General features: G+C 37.0%; 1 protein-coding gene across 1 annotated transcript; it reads right to left on the bottom strand.

Annotated features, from left to right (window-relative positions):
• Window positions 1-14: 14 nt before the first annotated feature.
• On the bottom strand, window positions 15-23,037 carry LOC110808465 (DHHC-type zinc finger family protein). Its single transcript, XM_022033964.2, has 7 exons — window positions 22,558-23,037; window positions 21,926-22,178; window positions 21,330-21,421; window positions 1,483-1,609; window positions 1,300-1,385; window positions 914-979; window positions 15-397 (listed from the first exon to the last, which is right to left on the bottom strand). Exons 1-7 carry the CDS (start codon window positions 22,744-22,746, stop codon window positions 281-283), a joined length of 930 nt encoding a protein of 309 aa, XP_021889656.1. The 5' UTR covers window positions 22,747-23,037; the 3' UTR covers window positions 15-280.
• Between the last annotated feature and the right edge of the window lie 4,737 nt (window positions 23,038-27,774).

Below are 27,774 nucleotides of genomic sequence, written 5' to 3'. Positions count from 1 at the left end.
ACAACGCAATAGTATGGCTCAATCCAAAGTTTTGGGCCGAATGGGGATAGTTTTTCTCAAACCAAAAATACCTCCAACAGTTCCCGTGAAAAGGAATTGTAATTCATGGCAAAATCATCTTATATACACCTTCCGATCACCAACATTATGATATAATATGTTCAAACACTTGAAAAAAAGAATATTGGCCAAACTTTGTACCCAAGCTCTATATTGTTAACACAAAAGGATACATAATAGCTACAACAACCAGAATGAGCAGGATATTTCAAGTCTCACGTCAAGCCTCAACATCTGAACGTGTTGGAAAATCAAGGCCATGGAGTGCTGGAGTGTTCTGTAAATCTTCTTCTGAAAACAACGGGAAGAACCATAGTACCTTCTTTTTGCCAAAAACCTTCAACAAGACAAAATAAAAGTTATAGGGATGGTAAAAGAATTAAGCAATGAAACCATTTGAGTTTATCTAAAAGGAATAGGAAGAGTCTGTTTAACATCAGATTAAAATAGAAAAATCACTTTATCCGGTGAATTGGTCTCAGTTGCTAAACTAATTTCAGAAATCGACAGATCAGCAGACAAAATTGATCTCAGATTCAGTAAGAAACAACATTTCTGTGCATTACATTTTCACAATGATCACATGTTCTATGGAAAAAAGAAATCTTGCACCCATCAGGAAGATGATCAGGAATATGATTTTACCTTCCTTTGCAATCAAAAAACAGAACATCCCAAGCACTTCATATATATGCCATTGGTGCAAATACCAGATACTTTATATAAGGTAGAGAAAAACCTAACCATACTTGCCTGAAGCTTAAGTTCAAATAATCACTCAACTCTCAGATAGAGGTCAAGAAACTGAATAAGAGAGTGAAAAAAAAAGTCAGGTAGCACACACGGTGGGTACCTGTTCAAAATTCTTCTTCCGGCCCAAGTCATACTTCCACCTTACTGTTCCTTTCTTCTCGTATACCTGAAATATTATTCCCAGAAGGTAATATACAAATGATGAGGGATGACCCAACCTAGAAAATGTTTGTAGATTGTTCAATGCTCCCGTAGAAGATGATTAACCTTCACAATGATCAACTTATTTGTAGGGTGTTCTCATAAGGTTTATATGTGATTGGAATCACAAATGGCCATTACATGTGATTCAGCTGTCACAACTTAACATTCTGAGTTTCATGTCCACTCTAAGCAGCAGGAAGATGCGAGACCAGGAGGAACTTCCCCCAGAAAGCAATAGTAAATATGTCCAGAAATAGGCACAAAGGAAAAGCTAGTCATTACCTCTATTGAAGTGGTATTGCTCGAAAGAAGAGAAGCATGCAAGACAATGAAACAAAGAAGACTCAGCGCAAAAGCTAAATTGAGAACTGCATCAAGGTATACAATCTGTAAGAAACATGAAAACAATGAGAATGAAGATCTATTTCTGATGATATTGCAAAACCAACAAGAAAGGCAACTTACCAAAAGCCAAGAAAGTGACTGCTAAGTTGCCTGGAGATCCAGAATGATTCTTGGCATGGCCAAAGAACTTGATAAAGCCAGGCAGCAAGACAAGGGTATCCAGTGTTGTCTCCAAAAATGTATAAATCTTTTAAGGGCAGAAAATGAATGTGATGAAACAAGTGGCAAAATAACATATCAAATTGTACAAATTTAGATAAAATACTTCCATTAGATATTACAACTAACTCGTATATATATAAGAATTCTTAACTACAAATAGAGAAATTTCTCTTATAATAAAGATTTTAAATAATTACATCATTATATAAAAAAAAACAGTAGGACTATATAAGAAAAAATATTATGATCATTTAAACAACAAAATATTTGTATCAATATCCTCTCTTAAGTTAGTGCAAAAATATCATGCATGTTCAACTTGCATATCAAGTTCTGAAGAATTTTGTTGCAGAATTCTTTAATGAAAATATTTGCCACCTGATTGCTAGAAGACATATGATGTAAGCATAAGGAGCCATCAACCACTTTCTTTTATAAAGTAACGGTCAATTTCAATGTGTTTTATCCGATTATGTTGAACTGGATTTTGAGTAATATTAATAGTTACTTTATTGTCACAAAATAATGATAGATTTTCTTTTTTAAACAATTTTAATTTCTTCATTAATTTTTGCACCCATAATAATTCACATACCCCATAGTTTATTATTCTATATTCTTCTTCAGCACTAGAACAGACAACTATACTTTACTTCTTACTTTTCCATGTAACCAACTTGCCTCTAACGAGTGTACAGTAACCAGTAATTAACTTTCTATCATCAGGAGATCCAGCCCAATCGGCATTTATAAATATTTCTATTTTAAGGTGGTCATTTCTAAAGAAGAGTGAACTTTTTTCTGGTACAGATTTCAGATATCATAATATTCGAAAGACATGCATGTACTGACTCACCAAGTTAACTGCATATGTTACATCTAGTCTAGTATGTGAGAGATAAATGAGTCTTCCAACTAATCTTTGATATTTTCCAATATCAATTGATATACCACTTCTTGTTTGTAATTTGTTATTACTTTTAATAGGAGATTCGGCTGGCTTGCAACCCATCATACCAGTCTCTTCTAACAAGTCTAGGATATACTTTTTTTAGAGATAAAAATTTATTTATTAGATCTAACAATATCAATTCCCAGAAAGTACTAAAATTTTCCAAGATCCTTGATTTTAAATTCTTGAGCAAGAGGTCTCTTTAATCGAGTCATCTCCTTTATATCATCTTCAGTTACCACAATATCATCTACATAAATAATGAAAAGAGTGATCATACCCTCACAATACTTGATAAATATGGTATGATCAGCATTGCTTTTCTGATATTCGAAAGATATCATAATTCTTCTGAATTTTTCGAACCATACTATTGGAGATTGCTTTAATCCATACAAGACATTCTTTATTTTACAAACCTTCCCTTGTATTCTTTGATCTTCAAATGTAGATGGAATTTTTATGTATACCTTCTCCTCTAAGTCCTCACGAAGGGAGACATTTTTTACATTAAATCGGCGTAAGTCTCAATCAAGATTAGTAGTGCAAGATAGTAATATTCTGATTGTGTTCATTTTTGCTACAGGTGCGAAGGTTTCCTAATAGTCAACTCCATAGGTTTGAGTAAACCCTTTAGCCACTAGTCTAGTTTTGTATCTTTCAATCGACCCATCTGCTTTATGTTTTACACTGAACACCCACTTACAATCAATCCTCTTATTTCCTTACGGAATTGAAACAAGCTTCCATGTTTCATTTTTTGTCAATACTCTCATTTCTTCAATCATCGTTTCCTTCCATTTAGGATCTCTTAAACCTTCTCTCCAATCGTGTATAATAAACAGAGACGGAAAAAAACAAAACAAATGCTCTACACGAGGGAGATAGAGAATCATAGGAAACAAAATTAAACATACGATGCTTAGTGTAACACCCCGCCAATCACTGTACTAAAATGTTTTGGAAACTCTATTTATTTGGGTCTTTGATCGTTTTAAACTTAAATTAATTTACGCTGTTTAATATTTTTTGAGATTCGTGATTTTGATATATTTTTATTTTATTTTAAAATATTTTATTTTATTTCAAAGAAAAATTTAAAAAAAAAAACTAGAAAACGGTGAAACGAAAGAAAACTTGCCCGTGGGAAAAATCCCACTAGAAAGCAGTTTGCCCGCGCAAGTGCTTGGCACTGTGCGCACGGTGCGGGGTCAGGATCTGTGCGCGGGTCCTGTCGCGTGCAGGCGAGCTGTCCACCCATCACTTCGCGCATGGACTGGTGCCGCACACTGTGCGCGCGCCATCTGCACAGCAGACCTACTGAGACAAGCCCTGTGTGCCTGGGGCTTGCGCACGTGGCGCCTAGTACACCTAGGCCCTGCGCGCGCAGCAGTAGGCCTATGCCCCGTCGCTGCCTTGGGCGGTGTGCCGCCGCCGCCAGTGGAGAAAATTTTTTCCCTCGTTTTTGGTGTCAAGAATCTTTCCTCCTCTCTCTTCACCGAATTTCACCACGGTGCGAATCCAACGGTTGCGAAATTTTATAAATTGCTCTTCCCTTTCACTTCCTCTCCACACTTCCATTCCTTCCATTTCTTAAAGATTTAAAGAGAGAGATAGTAAATTAGTGAGAGAAAAAGAGAAAAAAAGAAAAACGGTAAAAAAAAAATCAAGGTTTCGGTATGGAATCTAGTATTACTTTCGACGTCTTAAGTAATATTTTTTTAAATAAATAAATTTAATATGATTGTTATTTTGTCTGTTTTGCATGCCTCTGTGTTCAAATGAGTCGAATTGTTCTAATTTTCAAACATGTTATGTAAATTACTGACACTTAATGAATTTGCATGTAATATATGTAATATTTAGTCCATAATAGCAAAAGTAAAAAAAAAATAAAAGGAGAAAAGTAGAATGAAGCTTGTATGGTCCGAAATGTATATGTATTGACATGCATATTGCATCAAAAGTTTCGTTAAACTTTTTATCTCGGAGGGGTATATGTTCCCCTTACCCTTCGGGGTATCTATTTCTCACTCCCCTATTTGGTCTGAAAAGCCGTGAGAAAAACCGCTCCTAGTGGATGACTGCGTGCCCTCTGATGAGAGTGGTATCGCACTATCTACAGGGGTCACCTGTGGCTAAGTAAAGTTGTGACTATAGATATATGTTAGGCCCACTATACTTAGTACGATCGTAGTCATATATTGTACCATGATTTGACCAGCCGGAAGCAGGTCTGAGGAAATTGTTGTATCTGTATCTGTATTTAATCTGGTCATTCCACTTGGACAGTTAGAAATCTGTATTTGCCCTCAGATATGAAAGTTTGTAACGACTTCGTAAAACATGACATGAAATATCTGTGCATTTCATGATTTATTTAATTTTCTCTATTATTTGGCATGATATATGTATATTTGATTTTCTGTACTAACGTACTGTTTTGATATTCAAATAAATGGTTTCTTTTTCCAATGATGAGTTAGGTAAACAAGAAAGCTAAACGGTGAGATAAAATAATAAATTTTTAAAATATCACGATATTAATTTAATTATGTTTTCTTACTGAGCATATGAAGCTCACTCTTTCCATCTTCCCCCCCACCCCACCTCCCTAAATGAGGAAGAAAATGAGTAACCGCAGGCAGACCTACCCTTGAAAGTTTATGAGGATCCTGTGGATCCACAAATCTGAATGCATGACTATTCCCGCACTCTAATGAATTCCAATAGCATAGTGAAAGAAGTGACCTTTATGTTTTGTATTTTGTTGTCACTTCTGACTTCAGTGATATATGTATTTAGAACATTATATATATATTTGTAAAAAATTTGTTAAGGTTTGATTCCGCTGCATAAATATTATCATGCACTCGTTATTCTAAATCTGAATCTAACACCAATTTGGCTTAATTAATACCTGGGATGTCACACTTAGTGCAAGTTCTGATTCATTTCCTAAGAGCAATTGGTTTATCAGATAATTCACAAGGTAAAGATGACTCACCAGTATCTTCAGGAACTAAAGAAGATTCTTAATCTGGGATAAACTGCATGATGGCTTTTTCTGTCTTATCTTTTCTTGAATACTTCTTCAAGTCCAACGTATCCAATCGTCCAACATTTTCTTCTTAAATAAGATCTTCTGATGTAGAGTTCTCCTCCTAAATATGACTGTTAAGAGTTACAAAACTAAACATCAACTCTTCTGTAATATCCGAACCCAAAATTTGACCATAAGTTAATTTTAAAAATTAAAATTAATATATAGGAATATAAATTTTAATTTTATAAATTTTTATTTACTGTAAAATTTGAAAAAAAAAATGTGGAGGATGAAATCAAATACAATTTTGAAAAAAAATTGTGAAAATTTGAGTTCGGGGGTGTTTTTTAAAGAAAAATCGAAAATTGGCGGTCAAAACGCAATTTAAGAAAAATGTATCGCATACGACCGCCCAGTTAGCAGCTCTGATGAACCGAAGCGCACCGCGTGACAAGGCACGCTGACTCGGTGCCACACGGGAGGCCATGCTAGCAATCCGCGTACCCACGATCGGACGGTCCGAATTTATTCCCGCGCGCAATCGGATGGTCGCGATTAAATGCAATGAACGACCCAGATTCGTTCTCTCTTTAAATGTGATTGTACGGTTCAGATCGAATCGCAAAGAAGGGTTCAGATCGAATCGCAAAGAATGGTCCAGATTCATTTTCTCTTTAAACGTGATCGGACAGTCGAGATCATACGCGAAAAATGACCCAGATTAAAGGGAGGCAGATATAAATACCTCATTTCACACCGAACCCTAACCTTAACCGCCAGCCCCCCGTCGGAAAAGAAGAACTAGACGCCGGAGAAGAGAGCCGACCACCGCCCGCCACCTCCGGGCGCCAAAAAAAAAATAAAAATTTTCTTATTCGCTCAAAATTTGATTTTCAACACCTCCATGGCCAAATCGAAGCAAAAAGACCGTGGATGAGCCGAAAACCGCGGGTAAAGCCCAGCGACGCCACCGCGGGAAAAACAAAAAATCGTCTCTGATGAACCCCTTCCCGATTCCCGTTTCGTACGATTTTTCCACCATTATATTCACCATTCTGTTCTCTACAGGTTGATCAAAGAAAAACTCCAACCGCGAAGGTGAGCCAGCGGAGCCACCGCACTGGAAAATCCCGCTGCCGGTGAGTTTTTAATTTTTGATTTTTTTCGGCCAATCGAGACCCCTTAACATGTTTTCTCGCAAGGATGAGTATAGAACCGTCCGAAATCGACCAAAACTGGCCGAAAATGGTCGGTCCGAGGCAAACCACTGCCGCTGGCGGCAATGTCGCTATGCTGGAATTCTAAAATTGGTCGGAAAATATTTTTAACACTGATTTTTGAATTTTTGTAGTACTTTTAGGTATTTGAAACGTGTTTTAATCTCCAAATGAAAATTTAGGGAACCCGAGGACCACTAGTAAGCGCAGCTGAAAGTTTAGTGTTTGGGACATCGATTCGAGTAAGAATCTCTCAACTTATTTCATGTTATGGAATTGAAATTTAATTATAAATAATACGGTATTTTGCGTAATTTAGAAAATTTCGATAATTAATTACAGATTACTAATAGAGGCGGAACTGGTTATTTATTACTGTTTATCCTGTTTTAACTGATTGATTGATTTCACAATTTTAAATGCATAATAATACACTGGAGTTAGTAAGATAATTCAATTGTGTTTTCTTAGTGCATGTATAGCTTGTTTTGCGTGATTTACAGTTAAATTGTAAAACTATAAATTAAATGTAAATGGAAATTGCTTGATTAAGTGAATGAATTGTAGCCTTACTAGATATCCTGGGAGATGGTTGACGCACCGGGTACATAGAGAACCCTACTGTGAACGTTGCTTCATACTGGACTGGGTATCGAAGTTTGGTATTTTGGCGCTCATACTGGACGGGGTATGAGAACGGCCGTTTCACCCTCATACCAGACGGGATATTGAACGATAGTATTTTTGGCGCTCATACCGGACAGGGTATGGGGGCGACCCATTTTACCCTCATACCGGACGGAGCATTGAAGGATGGTATTTTTGACACTCATATCGGACGAAGTATGGGGATGACCAGTTAGTTGACAATGTTGAATAAGGATTCACACGTAGTAGGGACATTCTTATGGACCGCCATAGATACCAGTAGGCAGATAAAAAAGAAAAGTTGTTCTGGTTAATTAAAAATGAAATTATGATATTGTTTGTATTATTGTCTCTATAGGTCAGTTTTGAAAATTTCGCTACGGTAAATATGTAACAAATGCTTTTATTTATAATAAATGAATTTACTTATATTAAGAGTTCCATTAGTTGTTTTTATAATTTTTACCAACTTTCATTTTTATATCAGTGAGTAGAGTGTGGCATTTTTACTGAACTAATGTAACTCACTCTTTCATTAACTATTTTAAATCAAAAGGACCAATATCCAGATCTCGATCCATAAGAAGGTTGCGAATAAGATGTTCAGTTGTTTACTTTCTATTTATTTCTTTAATTTTTTGTTCGTTCTTTTAGAATGGTTATTCTCGTAACCCTATTGAATATTCTAAATTATTGTGTAAGGAATGTAAACCCTAACTTTATTATTTCGTTTTCGCATCCAATTTATGGTTCTATTTCCTTTTAAGTTCCGGACTGTTTCATTTGGTATTAGAGTCGCGTTCCTCGAAACCATTCCTTACACAAAATCCTTACAAAACACCAAAAATAATGGATTATCACTCAACCATTTATTGTGAAATGCAGGTACAGATAGATGAGGAGAGGGAGACCCCACTGAGCTAAGCAGCACGGGAGGGTTCGCTTCGAGAAGATGTGAACCGACTATTTGAAATGCTGGAGAGACTCATTGCTGCCCAGCAGACCCGGGAGGAAAGGATAGAGCTACCTGACCCTCCCCCGCTGACACAGGTAGAGCCACTCTTGCAACGGGAGGATCCTGAGTTACCTTGGTACGACCCTGCTCCTCCACAGTACCATCCGGCACCACCACAGTACGGTCCAGTGCTCCAACCGCATCACCCGGCACCACCACAGTATACCCAACCGCATCATCCGGCACCACCACAGTACAATCTGGTGCCTCTACCGTATCATCCAGTACCACCACAGGGCTATCCAGTCCATCCCCAGCACAATCTAGTCTCTCTTCCAGGGGACTCAGTTCCTCCCATGATGGACCCAGGCTACATTGAGAGGTATAAAAGACTAAACTCATTTACTTTTACAGGGGCATCCTCTTTTGAAGAGGCCGAGTACTGATTGGGTGAGACAGAGAAGGCCCTTACGACTCTTGGAGTGATTCCCAAACAGAGAGTCATACTTGCCACCTACATGCTTGTGGGAGAGGCAGGCCGCTGGTGGCAACTCAAGCAGGCCACCATGCTCATTCCAGTCACTCGGGAACAATTCTTGATGGTTTTCAATGTAGAGTACCTCCCAGAGCATCTACGACATCTGAAGAAAATGGAGTTTGTACACCTGATCCAAGGTGATATGACTGTATCAGAATATGCCCAAAAGTTCCTAGAGTTGGGTCGGTATTCTCCTAAGAGTATAATGGATGAAGGCAGAAAAGCAAAAAAGTTCGAGTGGAGTCTCCGTCCTGAGATTAGACAGCAGCTGTATGTATTCGAGTTCAGTACTTACTTGATCGTTCTGGTCAAGGCACAACTAGTGGAGAGAAACCTTCGCATTTTTTATCCAGCAGTAGGGAACCTCAGGCCCTCGATTTCACACTGTATACCAGCACCTACTGCGTCTGTTCAGCAGAACAAGAGACCTAGACTAATGACTCAGGCTCCTCTTCAGATTCCGACAACAAGACGCGGTAAGACTTGCCAGCACTATAGCAAGGATCATGGGAACCGACCCTGCTATCGCCTCAACAATACTTGTCGTATATGTGGGAGTATACAGCATTACGCGAGAGAGTGCCTGAGAAATCAAAACCAGATCAAACCTCTTATTCAGGGCAGGGCTTACAACCTCACTCAGCAAGATGCAGAAGTCAACCCAGACATAATACAAGATAAGTACACTATCTGTAATCATTTTGCACATGTTTTGATTGATACTGGTGTCTCACATTCATTTGTTTCACATGCTTTTACACCAAACTTGAATGTGTTACCTGAAAGACTTAATTCTATATTGTTTGTGTCTACTCCTATGAATAGGACACTACTGGATAAGGTTATATACAGAGCCTGTATCATAAATATAGCAGATAGGAAATTGAGTGTGAACCTAATAGAGATTGACACGGGAGACTTTGATGTAATTCTAAAAATGAACTGACTAGCGGCATATCACTCCACCGTACATTATTTTCATAATAAACTTGTATTCAACCCTTCTAATGAAAAGTCATTTACAAATTAATAAAATTCTTTAAATATTATTTCCTTTTGACAATTTTTCCTATTATTAAGTGGTTTAACTCGGCTGTTTTCTCTTACTACGCAAACCTAATAAAGAAATTTGTATTTGAGAGATTCCACTAGTTCAAGACTTCCCGAATGTATTCCCGGATGAACTATCCAGACTGCTAGTGAACAGAGAAGTTGAATTCATTATAGATCTTCAGTCAGGCACCCAGTCTATTTCGGTTGCCCCTTACCACATGAGTCGTGTTGAGATAGAGAAGCTGAGGAAACGGATCAATGAATTGCAGTATAGTATATTCATCCGACATAGTGTGTCTCCTTAGGGTGCTGAAGTCACATTTGCACTAACTAATGCACCAGCCATCTTTATGGATTTTATGAACTGGGTTTTCAGACAATTCCTGAATCAGTTCATCATTGTATTTATCGATGACATCCTAAACTATTCAAAAAACAGAGAAAAATACGCTCACCATCTGACTCAAGTTTTGCAGATTCTCAGAGAAAATAAGTTGTATGCAAAGTTGAGTAAGTATGGGTTCTGACTCGAGCAAACTACATTTCTAAAGCACATCATATCAAAGGATGGAGTGTCAGTGAACCCCGAAAAAGTTGAGGCAGTGCTCGGTTGGAAAAAATTAACATCGGTCAAAGAGATTCGTTACTTTCTGGGAATGGTAGGTTATTACTGCAAGTTCGTTAAAGGATTTTCTAACTTATCTGCTCATTTGATTCGGCTCACAAAGAAAAACGTCAAGTTTGAGTGGAACGAGAACTGTGAAAGGAGTTTTTCACAACTAAAAAAACGGTTGACTACTGCACCTGTGTTGGTCTTGCCGAAAGGAACAGGGGGATATACAGTTTATAATGATGTCTCCTACCTGGAGTTGGATTGTTTTCTGATGCAATATGGGAATATTATAATCTATGGGTTCAAGCAGTTGAAGAGTCATGAGAAAAACTACCCCACCTATGATTTAGAACTTACCGCGATTATCCACGCCTTAAAGATTTGGCGTCATTACTTGTATGGGGAGAGCTTTAAGATCTATACCGACTATAAGAGCTTGAAACACATATTCACTCAAAAGGATTTCAACATGCATCAAAGAAGATGGATAGAAGAACTCAAGAACTACGATTGCAACATCTTGTATCACTTGGGTAAGGGTAATGTGGTGGCCGACGTACTCAGCAGATAAAGTGCAGGTATATTAACTCACTTAATGGTTTTAGAATGCAGGACAATAGGGGTTGCATAACAGGTACGACTCAAGAATCTAAAGAGAGCTACATTTTTGGCCCACCTGACTATTCAACCTGAATTGATCCAGAAAATAAAGGAAGTCTAATCCGTCGATTCCACCCTAACAGCCCTCAAGAAAGATGCAAAATATGAATTAAATTCAGAATTTCGAATCTCTACCGATGAGTTGCTTAGATTTCAGGATAGAGTGTGTTCCATGTGACAGTAAGCTGAAAATAGACATCATGACCGAGACCCATAACTCAAAGTTTGTTATGCATTCCAAAAGCATTAAAATGTATCAAAGTATGCGACCTCGATTTTGGTGGAACGGGATGAAAAGAGGTGTGATCGACTTTATTTTCAAGTGTTTAGTATGTCAGTAAGTCAAGGCAGAGCATCAACACTCAAGCAAGCTACTTCAGTCATTACCAATTCCAGAGTGGAAGTGGGAACATATCACAATGAATTTCGTGACATGCTTGCCTAGAGCACGCTCGGGACATGATGTCATTTGGGTAATTGTTGACCGGCTCACCAAGTCTTCCCACCTCTTGCCCATAAAGATGACTGATCCCTTGGACAAGCTAGCAAGAATGTATATCCGGAAGATAATCAAGTTACGTGGAGTGCCAGTGATAGTAGCGTCCGACAAGGACCCCAGATTCACTTCTCAGTTTTGGTCTAGTTTTAAACAAGACATGGAAACGAAACTGTCTCCTAATACTACATTCCATCCTCAGACCGATGGATAATCAGAAAGGACGATCCGCACACTAAATGATATGTTCTTGATTTCGGAGACCATTTAGATGATTATTTACCCTTAATAGAGTTCGCATACAATAACAGCTACCAAGTAAGTATCGGCATGGCTCCGTACAAGACGTTGTATGGCCGCCCATGCAAACATTGATCTGTTGGGAAAAGATGGATGATAGAAAATTGTTCGGTCCAGATCTTGTAGAAAAAACTAAAACCAAAATAGTTTAGATCAGAAAGAACATCCAGATGGCTTAAAGCAAGTAGAAGAATTATGCGGATACCCGAAGGGATTTGAAATTTGAGAAAGGTGATCGCGTGTTCCTTAAGGTCACTCCTTCCAAAGGAATCAGTAGGTTTGGCAAGAGGGAGAAACTAAATCCCCGGTTTATTGGGCCATTTGAAATCTTAAACAGAATTGGCACCGCTGCTTACAAACTGGCACTACCTCCAGAACTATTCAGGATCCATAATATGTTTCACATGTCTATACTACGCAAACACAACTCAAACCCCTCTCTCACGTCTTGACCCACGAGCCCCTTTCACTCCAAGAGGATGTCATACAAGTAGGTACCGATTGGTATTGTGGACCGAAAGAGCAGAGTACTCCGCCACCGGGAGATTCCCTTCGTTAAGGTCCTATGGCAGAATCGCACATACACAGAGGCCACATTGGAGCTGAAATCAGACTTCAGAGCCCAGTATCCCCAACTATTTAATTGAGTGAGAGAGACAATTTGATGGACCAAATTTCTTTTAGGGGGAAAGAGTTGTAATACCCAGACCCGAAATTTGTTCCGAAATTAATTTTAAAAATTAAAATTAATATATAGGAATATAAATTTTAATTTTATAAATTTTTATTTAATATAAAATTAAAAAAAATAAGTAGATGATGAAATTGAAAACAATTTTGGAAAAAATAGGTGAATTTAGGTTCGAATGGTGTTTTTAAAAGAAAAATCAAAAACTGAGGGTTAAAACACAATTTATAAAAAATGTGTCATGTAGAACCGTTCAATCACAGCCCCGACAAACCGGAACGCACTGCGTGGCAAGGCACGTTGACTCAATATCACGCGGGAAGCCACGCTGGCAATCCGCGTGCCCGTGATCGGACAGTCCAGATTTGTCCTCGCACGCGTGGATGGTCTGGATCCATTCCCTCCTTAAGCGTGATCGGACGGTCACGATTAAACGCGATGAACGGCTCAGATTCATTCCCTCTTTAAACACGATCGTACGTCCGGATCAAATCGCGATGAACGATACAGATTCATTTCTTCTTTAAACGCGATCGGACAGTCGATATCAAACGCAATGAACGGTTCAGATTAAAGGGAGACGAATATAAATACCTCACTTCACGGCGAACCCTAACCCTACCTGCCAGGCCCCTACCGGAGAAGAGAGCTGACCGTCACCCCCCGCCGCACCGAAGCCACCTCTAACCACCAAAAAAGGTCAAAAAAAATTCATTCGCTCAATTTTTGATTTTAAACACCACCATAGTAAAATCGGAGCAAAATGACCGGCGAATGAGCCAAAAACTGCGGGTAAAACCTGCCGGCACCGCCGTGGGAAAAATTAAAAATCACCTCTGATGAACTCCTTCCCGATTCCCATTTCGTGCTATTTTTCCACCATTGTATTCACCATTCTATTTTCTACAAGTTGACCGAAAAAAAAAAAAAAAAAAAAAAAAAAAAAAAAAAAACCAACCGCGAAGGTGAACCGGTGGAGCCACCGCACCGAAAAATCCCGCCACGGGTGAGTTTTTGTTTTTTGACTTTGTTCGACCAACCGAGATCCCTTAACGTATTTTCTCACAGGGATGAGTATAAAACCGACCGAAATCAGCCAAAACTAGCTGAAACAGTCAGTGCAAGACAAACCGCCGCCGTAGGCGACGGTGCTGCCGTGCCGGAATTCTAAAATTGGCCGGAAAAAATTTTTAACACCGATTTTGGAGTTTTGGGATATTTTTAGGTACTTCAAACGTGTTTTAATCTCCGAATGAAAATTCAGGGAACCCGGGAACCACCAGTAAGTGCAGCTGAAAGTTTAGTATTTCGGTTGTCTTACACTGGAGTTGATAAAATGATTCAGTTGTGTTTCATTAGTGTATATGCTGCTTGTTTTGCGTGATTTACAGTTAAGTTATGAAACTAGAAATTAAATGTAAACGGAAATTGTTTGATTAAGTGAATGAATGAATGGTAGCCTTACTGGATATCCTGAGAGATGGTTGATAGACCGGGTACATATGGAACCCTACCGTGAATGTTGTCTCATACCGGACGGGATATCGAGATTTGGTATTTTGGTGCTCATACCGAACGAGGTATGGAGATAGCCGTTTCATCCTCATACTGAACGGGATATTGAGGGATGGTATTTTTGGCGCTTATAGCGGACGAGGTATGGGAATAGCCGGTTAGTTGATAATATTGAATAAGAATTCACGCGTAGTGGGAACATCCCTATGGACCCCCATGAATACCAGTAGGCAGATAAAAAGGGAAAATTGTTGTTCGGGATAATTGAAAATGAGATTATGATGTTTGTGTTATTGTGTCTATAGGTCGGTTTTGAAAATCTCATTACGGTAAGTATGTAATAAATATTTTTATTTATGATAAATGAATTTACTTAAATTAATAACTCCGTTAGTTGTTTTTATGATTTTTACCAACTTTCATTTCTGTATCGGTGAGTAGTGTAGCATTCTTACTATACTAGTGTAACTCACTCTTTCATTAACCATTTTAGATCAAGAAAACCAAGATTCAAATCTCGATCTACTAGAGGGTTGCGAATAGGATGTCCAGTTGTTTACTTTCCATTTATTTCTTTAATTTTTCGTCTGTTCTTTTAAAATGGTCATTTCCGTAATTCTATTGAGTATTCTAAATTATTGTATAAAAAACTTAAACTCTAACTTTATTATTAAACGGTGAGATAAAATAATAAACTTTTGAAATCTTACGATATTAATTTAATTATGCTTTCCTTACTGAGCATATGAAACTCGCTCCCCCACCTAAATGAGAAAGAAAATGAGGAACCGCAGGCAAATCTACCCTTGAAAGTTTATGAGGACCCCGTGAATCCACAAATCTGAGTGAATAACTGTTTCCGCACTCTGATAAATTCTAATAGCATAGCGAAAGAAGTGACCCTTATGTTTTGTATTTTGTTGCCACTTCTGACCTCAATTATATATGTATTTAGAACATTATATATATATTTGTAAGAAATTTGTTAAAGTTTAATTCTGTTACATAAATATTATCATGAGTTATTCTAAATCTGAATCTAACATCCATTTGGCTTAATTGGCACCTGGGATGTCACACTTAGTGCAAGTTCTGATTCATTTCCTAAGAGCAATTGGTTTTTCAGATAATCCACAAAATAAAGATGACTCACCAGTATCTTCAGGAACTAAAGAAGATTCTTGACCTGGGATAGACTACATGATGACTTTTTCTATCTTATCTCTCCTTCAATACTTCTTCAAGTCCAACTTATCTAATCGTCCGACATTTTCTTCTTGAATAAGATCTTCTGATGTAGAGTTCTCCTAAATATGAGTGTCAAGAGTTACAAAACTAAGCATTACCTTTTCCATTTCACTCTCCCCCTGAAGAGGTGTTGAAGTGGAGCTGAAGTATGATTCAGATTCTCTAAATGTAATATCCATACTCACAAAATATTTTCTAGATAGCGGATAATAACACTTGTAATCCTTTTGAGTTGGAGAATATCCAACAAATACACACCTGAGAACTCTAGGTCCCAGCTTGCTCACATTTCTACCATGGATAAAGCAAATACATCCAAACACTTTTGGGGGAACAATATAGGAATTTGTACCTTACAAAACCTCCAGAGAACTTCTAAAATCAAGAATCCGCAAAGGCATTCTATTAATAAGGTAGGTAACTGAAAGAACTGCATATCCCTAATAACTTTTAGGTAGGTTCATGGCGAACATTAGTGATCGAGCTACTTTCAGTATGTGTGTGATATCCTAAGTGCTAATTAAGCCAAATGGTTGTCAGATACAGATTCAGAATAACGAATACATGATAAAATTTATGCAGCAAAACAAAAGTCTTACAAATCCCTTACAAATATATGAGTTCCAATACATACATATACTGAGTCCAGAAGTGGCTGCAAAATACAAAAAAAAAAAACAAAACATAAGGGTCACTTCTTTCACTATGTTAATGGACTCATTAGAGTACGGGAATAGTCATACACTCAGACTTATGGATCCACGGGATCCTTACAGACTTTCAAGGGTAGGTCAGCTTGCGGTTCCTCACTTTATTCCGTATATGGGAGGGAGAGTATGAAAAGAGTAACTTCCATATGCTCAGTAAGGAAAACAGTATTAAATTAATATCATAAGATTTCAAAAATTAATTATTTGAACTTATCATTTTACTTCCTCGTTTATCTATCTCACATTATGGAAAACCATTTATTTATTAAGAAAACGATATGTTAATATAAATAATCAAACATACAACATGTCAGATAATATAGAAAATCAAATAAATCATGAAATGCTTAGATTTTCGTATAATATTTCACGAAGTTACAACTTCCATCTCTGAGAGCATATACAGATTTTCAACTATTCAAGTGGAATGATCAAATAAGATACAGATACGACAATTTGCTTAGACCCATTTCTAGCTGGCCAAACCATGGTACGATCTATGATCATGGTCGTACTATAATAGCCCTAATAGATATCTACAATCACAACATTACTTAGTCACGGGTGTTCCCTATAAAGAGTGCGATACCACTCTCGTCAGATGATACACCGTCATCCACTGGGAGTAGTCCTCTTGCGTCTTTTCATATTAGATAAGGGAATGAAAAATAGATACCTCGAAGGGTAAGGGGAACAGATACCCTGAAAGGCAAGGGGAACAGATACCCCTCAAAGATAAAAAGTCTAACGAAATATTTGATGCAATATGCATTTCAATATAGATATACTTCGAACCATACAACTTTCATTTCACTTTTATCTTTTTCTTTTCTTTTATAATTTTTACTGTTACCGATTACATATTATATTTATTACATGCAAATTCATCAAATGTCTACAATTCACATAACATCCTTGAAAACAAGAACAATTCGACTTATCTGAACATAAAGGCATACAAAACAGGCAAAAATAACCATCATATTAATTTAGTTTATTTAAAAATACTGCATAAGACATCGAAAGAAATACTAGATTACTTACTAAAACTTTAATATTTTCTCCTTCACCATTCTCCTTTCTTTCTCTTCTTCTCTCACTAGACTACTATCTCTCTCTCTCTTTTTAAATCTTTGAAAAATGGAAGAATGAAAGTGTGGAGAATAAGAGAAGAGGAAGAGCAATTTATAGAGTTTTGAAACCGTCGGAATCGCGCCAAGTGGCGAAATCCGGTGAATAGAGAGAAAAAATGGTCAGCATGAAAAACGAGGGAGGAGGACCTCTTCCATCGACAGCGGCGGCCTGTCGCCCGAGGCAGTGGCAGTGCACTACCCGAGGTGACAATGCCCCAGCCAGCGGACTACATGCTAGCCTGCAGGCGCACAGGCCTCTTGCCGCACGCACAAAGCCTAGGCACGCTGGGTGCTGCACGCAAGCCCGAGGCGCACAAGGTCTATCTGCGCGCGAGGTGACACGCGCAAGTCTTGGCCCCGCGTTGTGTGCGCAAATGGGACGTGCGCACAATGCCCAGCACCCGTGCGGGCAACTTAACTCCCAGCGGGATTTTCTTCCCGATTCACTGTTTTCTGATTTTTTTTCTCAATTTGTATATTTAATTTAAATGAGATATACTTAAAATTAAATAAATTAAATTAAAATTAAATTAAATTAAAATTAAATAAATAAAAATCAATTAAAATTATGAAATACGATAAATATTAAGTAACGTAAATTAATTAAGTTTAACGTAGCCAAAGACCCGAATAAATAGGGTTTTCAAATCATTTAAGCACAATGAAGGGCGGAGTGTTACAATGTGTCTATTTTTTCTTTCAGCAACCTTATTCTGTTCACTGGTGTAGACACAACTTATCTAGTGAATTATCCCATTTGATTTCCAAGTATGGAACCCACTATCCATATATTCTGTATCATTGTCAGTTCTTAGGATCTTAACTTTAGAATCAAATTGTGTACATATCATTTTATGAAATAATTGGAAGAATGAAAACACATCATTTTTTTGTTTTCAACAGGTAAATCCATATCAATCGAGTACAATAGTCAATAAAGGTAACAAACCATCAATGACCAAATAAAGAAATATTCTGATTAGATCCCCACACATTAGAGTGAATAGTTATAAAAAGACTAAAACTTCTATTATTACTTAAATGATATGAACTCCTTTTATGTTTAACAAATGCACATGCATCACAAAATAAAGAATCCATGGAAGTTCTTTCTTAAACAAACTAGAATATAATTTTTCTAAAATAAAAAAGAAAGAATGTCCCAACCACCGACGCTATTGTAGTATTTCCATATTGACTTCTTTGTTCTCAATGGTGACTTGATTCCCAATTAGGTTATGACTTCTTTTCAAGATATATAAGTCATCTTGTAATCTACCAGTGTCAATCATCCCCCCTGTTCGAAGATCCTAAAAGATACAATAATCATAAAAAAATTCAATTTTACAGTTTATATCTTTAATAATGACACTAATAGATAAAAGGTTATTAGGAAATCTAGGCACATGTAAAACTAAGGACAATGTAATATCGGGGTACAATTAATGGAATCTCTTTCAAACACAGGAGTGTATGACTCATCTGCTATACGAATATTTTCTCCTTTAGTATAAAAAAAATAAATTAGAAATTCAGTGGAAGAATCTGTTATCTGTCTGTTAGCTCCAGAGTGTATAATCCAAATATCAGGAATGGAAATAAGGAGAGAAAGAATACATGATTTTACCATATGTGATGCACCAATAGTTGTTGAAGAGTTAAGTTGAGACAAAATGTGCATTAGACTCTGAATATCTTCGGCGGAAAAAGTTTCAATTGTCAGTGTGTTAGATGTTTCACTTGCCTCAACCAAGTTTGTTTGAGCTCTCATAGGCCCACCTTTCCTTCCTCCAACGTCCTTTAATGGGTTGTCTATGCAATTTCCAGCAAGTCTCCTTAATGTGTCTCGGTTCCTATAATAGTCACAATTCCGTTGGTTTTTGAAGTAATCAGATTGAGCAATGAATCCACCTTTCTCAACTGGTGCTACGTGGAGCATGGCAATTTTTCTACTTTTTTCTTGCTGAACGTAAGAATAAGTTTGTTTTAATGAGGTAATGGGCTCATTTCCAAGTACTTGGACCCGTATCTGATCATATTCGGCATTCATACCAGCCAAAAAATCATAATCCGCTCATTTTCTATCATTTTCTTAAATTTGACAGCATCCCCTGGGCAATCTGCTTGAAAATCCTGATAGTAGTCGAACTTCTGCCATAGTCCACTGATTTCAGAAAAATATTGAGAGATAGTCAACTTTTCTTATTTTGTGTTGTGAACCTTATTCGGGAGTTCATAAATTTGAGTATCATTACCCACTTGTGAATATGTAAGAGACACTACATTCCATTTTTTTGCGGCAGTGTTGATCAACAAATATGTTCGGCCAATACGAGTTTGCATGGAGTTAATGAGCCAAGATATGACCAAAGAGTTTTCATAGTCTCATATGTTATATTTCAAACTACTGATTTCTGGCTTCTTTACATCACCAGTAATATAATCCTGCAAACTTTTGACTTTGATAAACAGTAAATAGGATTTGGATCAGACAAGATAATTAGTTTCATCAAACTTGACAAGATTGATTTGTAGTGATGGGTTATCATAGTTGGGAACAATCATCTTTTTTGCTTCTGTCATTTTTGAATACTAGAAACAACAATAATACCCAATAATATATCTCTCAAGGATATAATACAATTCCTAATTAGCACCACAAAAAAGCCGAAAAAGTTCTGAGATAGGAGAATATTACCGGAAGCAAAACCAAATCTGAGGAGAGAATAACTAAGATAGCAAACCTGGTCCAAAAATAACCAGCAACCTGAGAAGGCTGAGAAAATCATACCCTAGTTACAACCTGAGAGGAGAAGGTGCGACAATCGCACAGCTGAGAAGGCTGAGGGTGCGCAGCTACGTGGAACCCAAAAACCAAGTTGCGCGGTGAAGGAAACCGAACGAAAGAAACCAAAAACCACTGTGAAAAGCTAGTGCAACCCAAACGGAGGAACTAATGCGACCCAATCTGTGAAGCTTCTTCACTATCCAAAAATTGATGCGCAAAACACAAAATGCTACGAAGGGACGACGTGAATCAGTGGTTACAAGAAGGCAGCGCGACACGCGAACCAATGAGCTGTGAAGAAGTGATGCGCGAACCAATGAGTTGCGGAGAAGAAGAACAACACGAATCAGGAGGTTGTGTGTGAAGGGCAGCGTAAACAGCCACATGCGAGCGGAGTAGGCAGTCGGGTATGGCGGAGAAAGTCACCGGAATAAGGCAGCCGGCCACCGGTGAGATCAGTACTCCATTTGGGTGGGTGTTGAAAAGATTCTAGAGTTTTGAAATAAACTTTGAAATTGAAACCCCAAAATATCCTTATTTTACTCTAATAACATGTAGAAATTTGAGAAAAATATTTACACTTTATTTTTCACTTCCATTATCTATTACAACTGACTCGTATATATATAAGAATTCTTAAGTACAAATAAAATTTTCCTTTCTAATAAATATTCAAAATAATTACATCATTGTGGAGAAAATAAATGGTAAGACTATATAAGAAAAAATATCACGATCATTTAAGCAACAAAATATTCGTGTCAACACAAATAATTGTCAAAACTTTCCAGATAAGATGAATCAAATCATGCATAAGCATTAACAAGGGAACTGCTTCACAATACATAAAACAGAAACATTAAGTTTAGTCACATTAAGAGTTACCCAATCTTAGCTAACACAAAACTAAGGCTGCACCTCCAAAAAAGCTGCCAAGAACATGATATAAGACCTTGTATTTTTAATTCTAAAACAAGATTGGGAAGAATAAGTTACCAATGGAATTATTAGCCAACTCACATGCAACCAAAAGAAGATTGCTGAGATCTCTCCTCCAGGCTAGTTTAAAAATCTAGCCTCTAAAGTTCAAACAACCAAAGAGAAATGCAATACAGAATGGTACACATACAGCATCAACTGTGATTATAGAAGCAATAAAGAGAAAAAGGAAAGATGTCACAATACCAGAAAAAGAAGAAAAAACTTGTAGTTGCATGCTCCAACACAATTCACAACCCAGACACAATGGTGGTCCATCTTAAGAACACATCTTTGACCTAAAAAAATTACAAAAAACTTTTAAAGAAAGTTTTAATTATAGTGTCGCACTAGTACATCTTATAATTCCAACTGTAGTTAATTAAGTCAACACCTATAAGAACACAACCTTGGTCTTTCAGATGTAACTATGAATGATAAAAAGCATGCAGACTCCTGCTACAATGACATGAAGACAATAACTATCAGCTACTTTAACAGAAACTAGAATACCACAGACCTTAACTGATTTGAAGACCATGTCTATAAGAGTAATTAAATATTCCAGACTGAGTGGAAGCATTCAGAAGTTCCTAACATAACAAGCCTGTATAAGGAATTACTTGAACTGAAAATTAGCTTTGCAAGAAGCTAAAACTTGATTCCTTGTAACATCAATAGCATGTTCTAAAAATAGATGGAAACATTTGACTCCATCCCAAAGAAAAGCCACGCAGGAACAACACTACCATTATGCGAAACACCAGATAAAATTAGTGGGGGAAGATTAAAAGTTGGCTTACAAACAGAGCAGTGGTGGCAACGTGGTGGCTTGCCATTTTGACAATGTATGCAGTAACCTGCTGGCGGTCTTCTTTCTGAACCATCAGGAGATGACCATGAAGATCCGGAAATCTCAGGACCTCCACCATCTGGAATTATCGTGGAACTTCCAGCCTCCAAACTTTCATATGATGAAACGGGTCTCCAATTTTCCGGGACAGAACCAGGATCCGTAAAGACCACCATAACGTAGCTCCACATCAACAGTACAAGCTGCAATCCACAACCCATTTTTCAGAATAAAAAGTTCCATGAAAATGCTATACCCCAAAATTATAATGAAATATATCCACTTTTGGTTTCAATGAACTGTCGTAACTGTCGAATATCTGCAAGAAAAACAACTCTAATTTTAAAATGCTAGCAGGATATTACCAAGTCGAGTATCTCATCGGTAATTACAGGTAGGATACTGGTAATTACAAAATTGCCAACATAGATAAATTGCCCCATGTTATGGATTTAAGCTAGTGATTTAAGTTGTTCTAGTTCCGAGAAAAAAGCAAATCACAAAATTATAAGCAATTAATGTGAAACCAAATAGCAAAAAACCGACAGTGGCAAAAGCAAAGGGCGAAAAAGAGAAAATAACCAGAACATGAAACAGTAAGATGATTGACAAAGCCAAAAAGGAGTGGAATCCTCCACGAAGCAAGCGGGGGCCCCAGGTTAGGACGACGACGGCGTAGTAGGAGACAGCGATTATTGCGGCGACAAGAAGGATCATGAAGTAGCCGAGGACCTTGAGTCCAGAGCAAAGCTTGAAGAGGTTTATCTGCATCCCAGGATTAAAATGACGACGTATCCCGAGTTGAGGGAGGAAGGAGACGGATCTTCGTGTTCGCCGGGAGAATAAGCGTTTCCAAATATCTGAAGCCAGGTTTTTGTCACTCAAGTTTCCTTTGTTACCGACGCCGGTGGTGGCGATCGGCGAGAGACAACAAAAGCAGCGTAGCAGGAAAATGACCGATGAAATGGGCGTGCTTGGCTTCGTGTTTACCTCAGTCCTCGTCCAGGAGACTGCGGTTCAAAATCCTGTTTGGGGAGTATGCAATTCGGGGGACTTTTTTTTTTTCATTGGCTTAATCCGGTGCGATCCGTTTGCCGATGAAAAAAAAATTGAACCGGGTCGGGTAAAAACAGTTCCGAATTTAAGTTTTACCTATTTGTATCTTTTTCTTTTAAATTATTTTTCTATTTTGACCTATTTGTGTTATTTATTGTTATCCAGATTCTCCATATGACATTCCTATAATTCTCTTTTTACCCACTTTATTATATCAAACTATAGATTTCTATTTGACTCAATTTCTAAAGATATTTATGTTCATTTATTTTTAACTTTATGTTTTATTTAATATAATTCATACATGAATTGTTATAATATAATTATCACACATAATGCATATTTTAAGAAGACAATTAAGGACAAACAATAAATAGGAGGCTAATTATAATGGCCAGGTAATCTATGTATAGTATGTAAAGGGCTAAAATTTAAAGAACATGAATTTGTATTTTAAATGCAGAAGTAAACAATAACGTTAGAATTTACATTCCTTACATAGTAAATTATAATACCCAATAAGAATACGGGAATGTTCTTTCTACAGTGGTTCGTAAATAAAAACGAATAAATAATTTAAAACAAGTAAATAAATGTTGTACGGGACTAGCACTTGACGAGGCCTGGGAGGTTAATCTACTCATAACCCTCATACTGATCAATATCTGGATCTTAGTCTTTTTTATGTGAAATGGTTAATAGAAAAGTAAGCTACACTAACCGAGTAAGAATATCATGCTAATTATTGAGATAGAAAACTAAAATTTTGTAAAAATCATAAAATAACTAATGGAATTCTTAATTTGAGTAAATTCATTTAACATAAAAAAAATCGTTTATTCCATACTTATTATTGTGAATTTTTCAAAAACGATCTATGAAAACAATAAATTTGAATATCATTCTTATGATACATTTATATGAACAATAATAGTAAACTTATCTCATTCCTTACTTACCGGTACCTCTGGAAGTTTATAGGAATATTTCTCTACTCGTGAACCCAATATATAGATTTATCAATTAATCCGGTCGTCGCCATATCCCGTCCGGTAATGGAAGCCAAACACATCATCATCTCAATACTTCGTCCAATATGAGGTGAACCATATCTCCCAAACTCTTCCGGTATGGGACTTTTTAGCTCAATCCGACTGAATTAATATCAACAGTAGAGTTCCCTATGTATCAGATCCACCCACCCTTTTCTAGAGTACCTAGTAAGCCTTTTATATATAGATCTCTACTAACAAAACAACCACCAATTGTATACCAACATTTTATTTTATATTCACATATCAATCAAATGATATTTAAGCAAACAATACAATTTCATACATCAACAATTAAGAACGTAATTAAGGTCTTTATTTCAAATCGGTCAATCAAATAAAAATCACGATTAGGCGATCAATAAATGAGAAAGCAATTTAAAAGTAATAATTTAAATTACATGGTGAAACAATAAGTAATGTAAGCAGTATAAAAAAATAAATAGGCAATACAAACGAGTTAGAACAATTGTAAACTAAGCAATGTCTGGCTTCACTAGTGACTTGTAATTATTTTTAGGATTTTTTCTAATTTTTCACAAACATAAAATATTCGATTATTAAGCCTCAATTTATCGTAGTAGGGCGTAGGATGAAGGATTCTTATTTAGATCAATATTTTGAAATATCGTACTATCTACTACACCTCCTAACGGATTCCAGATTTTCTGAATTTTTCTTATAGAAATCAAAATACTCATCGCGTATTCAAAAATATCCCAAAAATCCAAAATCAGTGTTGAAAACTTTTTCAGCCAATTTTAGGGTTCTGGCACGCCAACGTTGTCGTGCTCTAGTGTCAACTCTGTCGCCACAGCGGCGATTTACTTCAATCTGACCGGTTTTGGCTGGTGTTACATGTATCCCTGTGAAAAACACGTTAGAAAGCCTTGGATGGCCAAAAAAATTAAAAAATCGAAACTTACCGGCGGGGTGTCTCCGAGTGCGGTGGCTCCGTTGGTTCTCTTTCATGGCTGGAATTCTTCTCTGGCTAACCTACACCAGAAAGAGACGATGAACACAATGGTCAAAGAATCGTGTAAAATGAAAAAGAGAAGGGGGTCATCGGAGAGGGTTTAGGATTTTGGTCGCCGCAGCTCCGTCGGACTTTACCTGCAGTTTCTAACTCACCCGCCATCCCTTTTACTCCGATATGGCCATAAGGAGACTCAAAATTGAATTTTGAGTGGAGAGGAAAAAATTTTACTTTTTTTGGCAATCGGCGGTGGCTCTGGTGTAGCGGCGGTTGAGGGTCGGCTTCCTTCTCCGGCGTCTGGTTCTTCTTCTCTGGCGAGGGTTAAATAGCTAGAGTTAGGCTCTCCTACAAAGAAGAGTTTAAATACTCCTCTCCTCTTCAATCCAGGCCTTCCATTTGTGTCGACATGGAGCGAGAAAAATAGTTCGATGATTTCTCATTTAGGCTGATGGCGTGGATGAATCCGAACCATCAATCGCTATCCATCTCATCTGTCCGATCGCATCTAAAAAGAGAATGTATCTGGGTCTTTCATGCGTGCGGGATGAGGTCTGAACCGTCGGATTGACATGCACGTGGATCGCTTGTTTGGCTTCCTGCGTGATGCCGATGTTAGCTTACTTGCCACGCAGCGTGCTCTGGTTCACTCGGGTTGTTGACTGAGTCATTCCACATGACCAAACTTTTTTTTTTATGATTTAACCCCCTGTTTTTAATTTTTCTTTCAAAAACACTCTTCTGATTCAAAAGTTCACTCATTCTCCCCAAAATTATTGCCAATTTCATCTCTAATTCATTTTTTCTCAAAAATTCACTAAGATTAAATTGAAATAAAATAAAATTAATTATTTATATAATTTTTATAAAAAAAAAAATTATCCCAGACTGATTTTTGGGTCTGGGTATTACATACTAACTAGCACATTTTAGAAAATAATAAACTTTTGAATCATTAAATAGTATATATTGTATGGTCATCCTATAAAATATTGAAATATATATATGCATAATTTTATTTAAAAGATAATTTCTTTTTTTATTTATTTTTAAAAGTTTATGTTGTACTTTTTATAATGATATACATTAACTAAGAGTTACAGTTAACTGATTGTTTTTTCTATCTTCTCTTTTTCTCCACATATAGAGTAGAAGTGTTATTGTTACAACCCTCCTTAGAGTTATCAAAAGTGAAAAAAAAATAGAGTTTAACGAATTCGAAATCAACTAAAATTTTGGATATATGATTACCATGGGATATATTGATTAAAGTTTTATAATTATTTGTTATTATCATATTGTTTTATTATTATCCTAATTGTTTGTATTGAGTGTTTCTATACATATTGCATAAATTTTTTATTGATTTTTATATAAGGGATAAATTATATTGGAGCTCTAAGAAATGAGAATTAGTTATAAGGAACCCAAGTTAATGTTATCATAAATTTTAGATATTGAAATTGTAAAAGCTTACAAATTTTACATCCATGGATCTTTGGAATGAATATGATATTTATTTAAAGAAATATTTGCAATAGTTTTAACCATATTATATGTAATATTTAGGTCCAAAAATTGGCCAGGGATAATTTTTTTATTATTTTATTTATAAAATATTTATATAAATAATTAATTAATTTTATTTAATTTTTGAGAAAAAATGAATTAGAGACGAAATTGAAAACATGAGGTTAAAACACAAAAAAGAAAAGTTCGGCTGTAACACCCAACTATTTTTATTATTTTTATTTTATTTCATTTTTATTAATTTTATATAAATATAAAATATGTATTAATTTAATTTATTTTATTTTAATAAAAATAATAATAATAAAAATTGGTAAAAATTGTTTAGGAATTTAATTGAAAATAATTTTGGGAAAAATGGGTGAAAATTTAGGTTCTGAGGATATTTTTGAAAGAAAAATTAGAAACCGGGGGTCAAAACGCAATTTAAAAAAGTTGTACCACGTCAGCTGCCCGATCAGCAGCTCCGACCAACCAGGACGCACCAGGTGGCAGAGACGCTGATGCGGGAGGTCACGCAGGAGGGAGCTACGCGGATGATCCGCGTGGGCGCGATCGAATGACTGAGATCTGTTCCTGCGCGCACAGACGACCTAGATCAAAAACGCGCACGGACGGCTCAGATTGAATCGCGCATAGACGGTTCAGATTGAATCGCGATGAACGGTCCAAATTCACTCTCTATTTAATCTCGATCAGACAGTTTAGATTAAAAGCGATGAACGGCTCAGATCAAAAGTGGATGGGTATAAATAACCTCATCCGCACACAAACCCTAACCCTAGCCGCCAGAGCCCCTCGCCGGAGAAGACAGCCCAACCGCCGGGGAGCCGACCGTCGCCACTCGCCGCCGTACCAGAGCAATTTATGACCGCCAAACGAGGTAAAAAATTCTACCCTTTGCTCAGAATTTAATTCTAAACCCACCTATGGCCAAATCGGAGCGAAAGTAGCGGCCAATTGGTCGGAAAACACCGCTGCGGGGTGTTTTAGTTTTCGCCTGCGATGAGACCCTTCCCTATTCCCATTCGATGTGATTTTTCCACCGTTGTGATCACCGTTTCCTCCTCTACAGGTTGACTGGAGCAAAACACCCAACCGTAACGTGAGCTGGAGGAACCGCCACACCAGAGAGCCCTACCACCGGTGAGTTTCGATTTTTTACATTTTTTCGGCCCACCGAGGGCC

This window comes from Carica papaya, chromosome 5 (assembly GCF_054855325.1).
Source record: "Carica papaya isolate Zhongbai chromosome 5, ASM5485532v1, whole genome shotgun sequence".
NCBI classification, from domain to species: domain Eukaryota; kingdom Viridiplantae; phylum Streptophyta; class Magnoliopsida; order Brassicales; family Caricaceae; genus Carica; species Carica papaya.
Note: the sequence above shows the minus strand (reverse complement) of the source record. Positions and strands in the feature narration are given on the sequence as shown.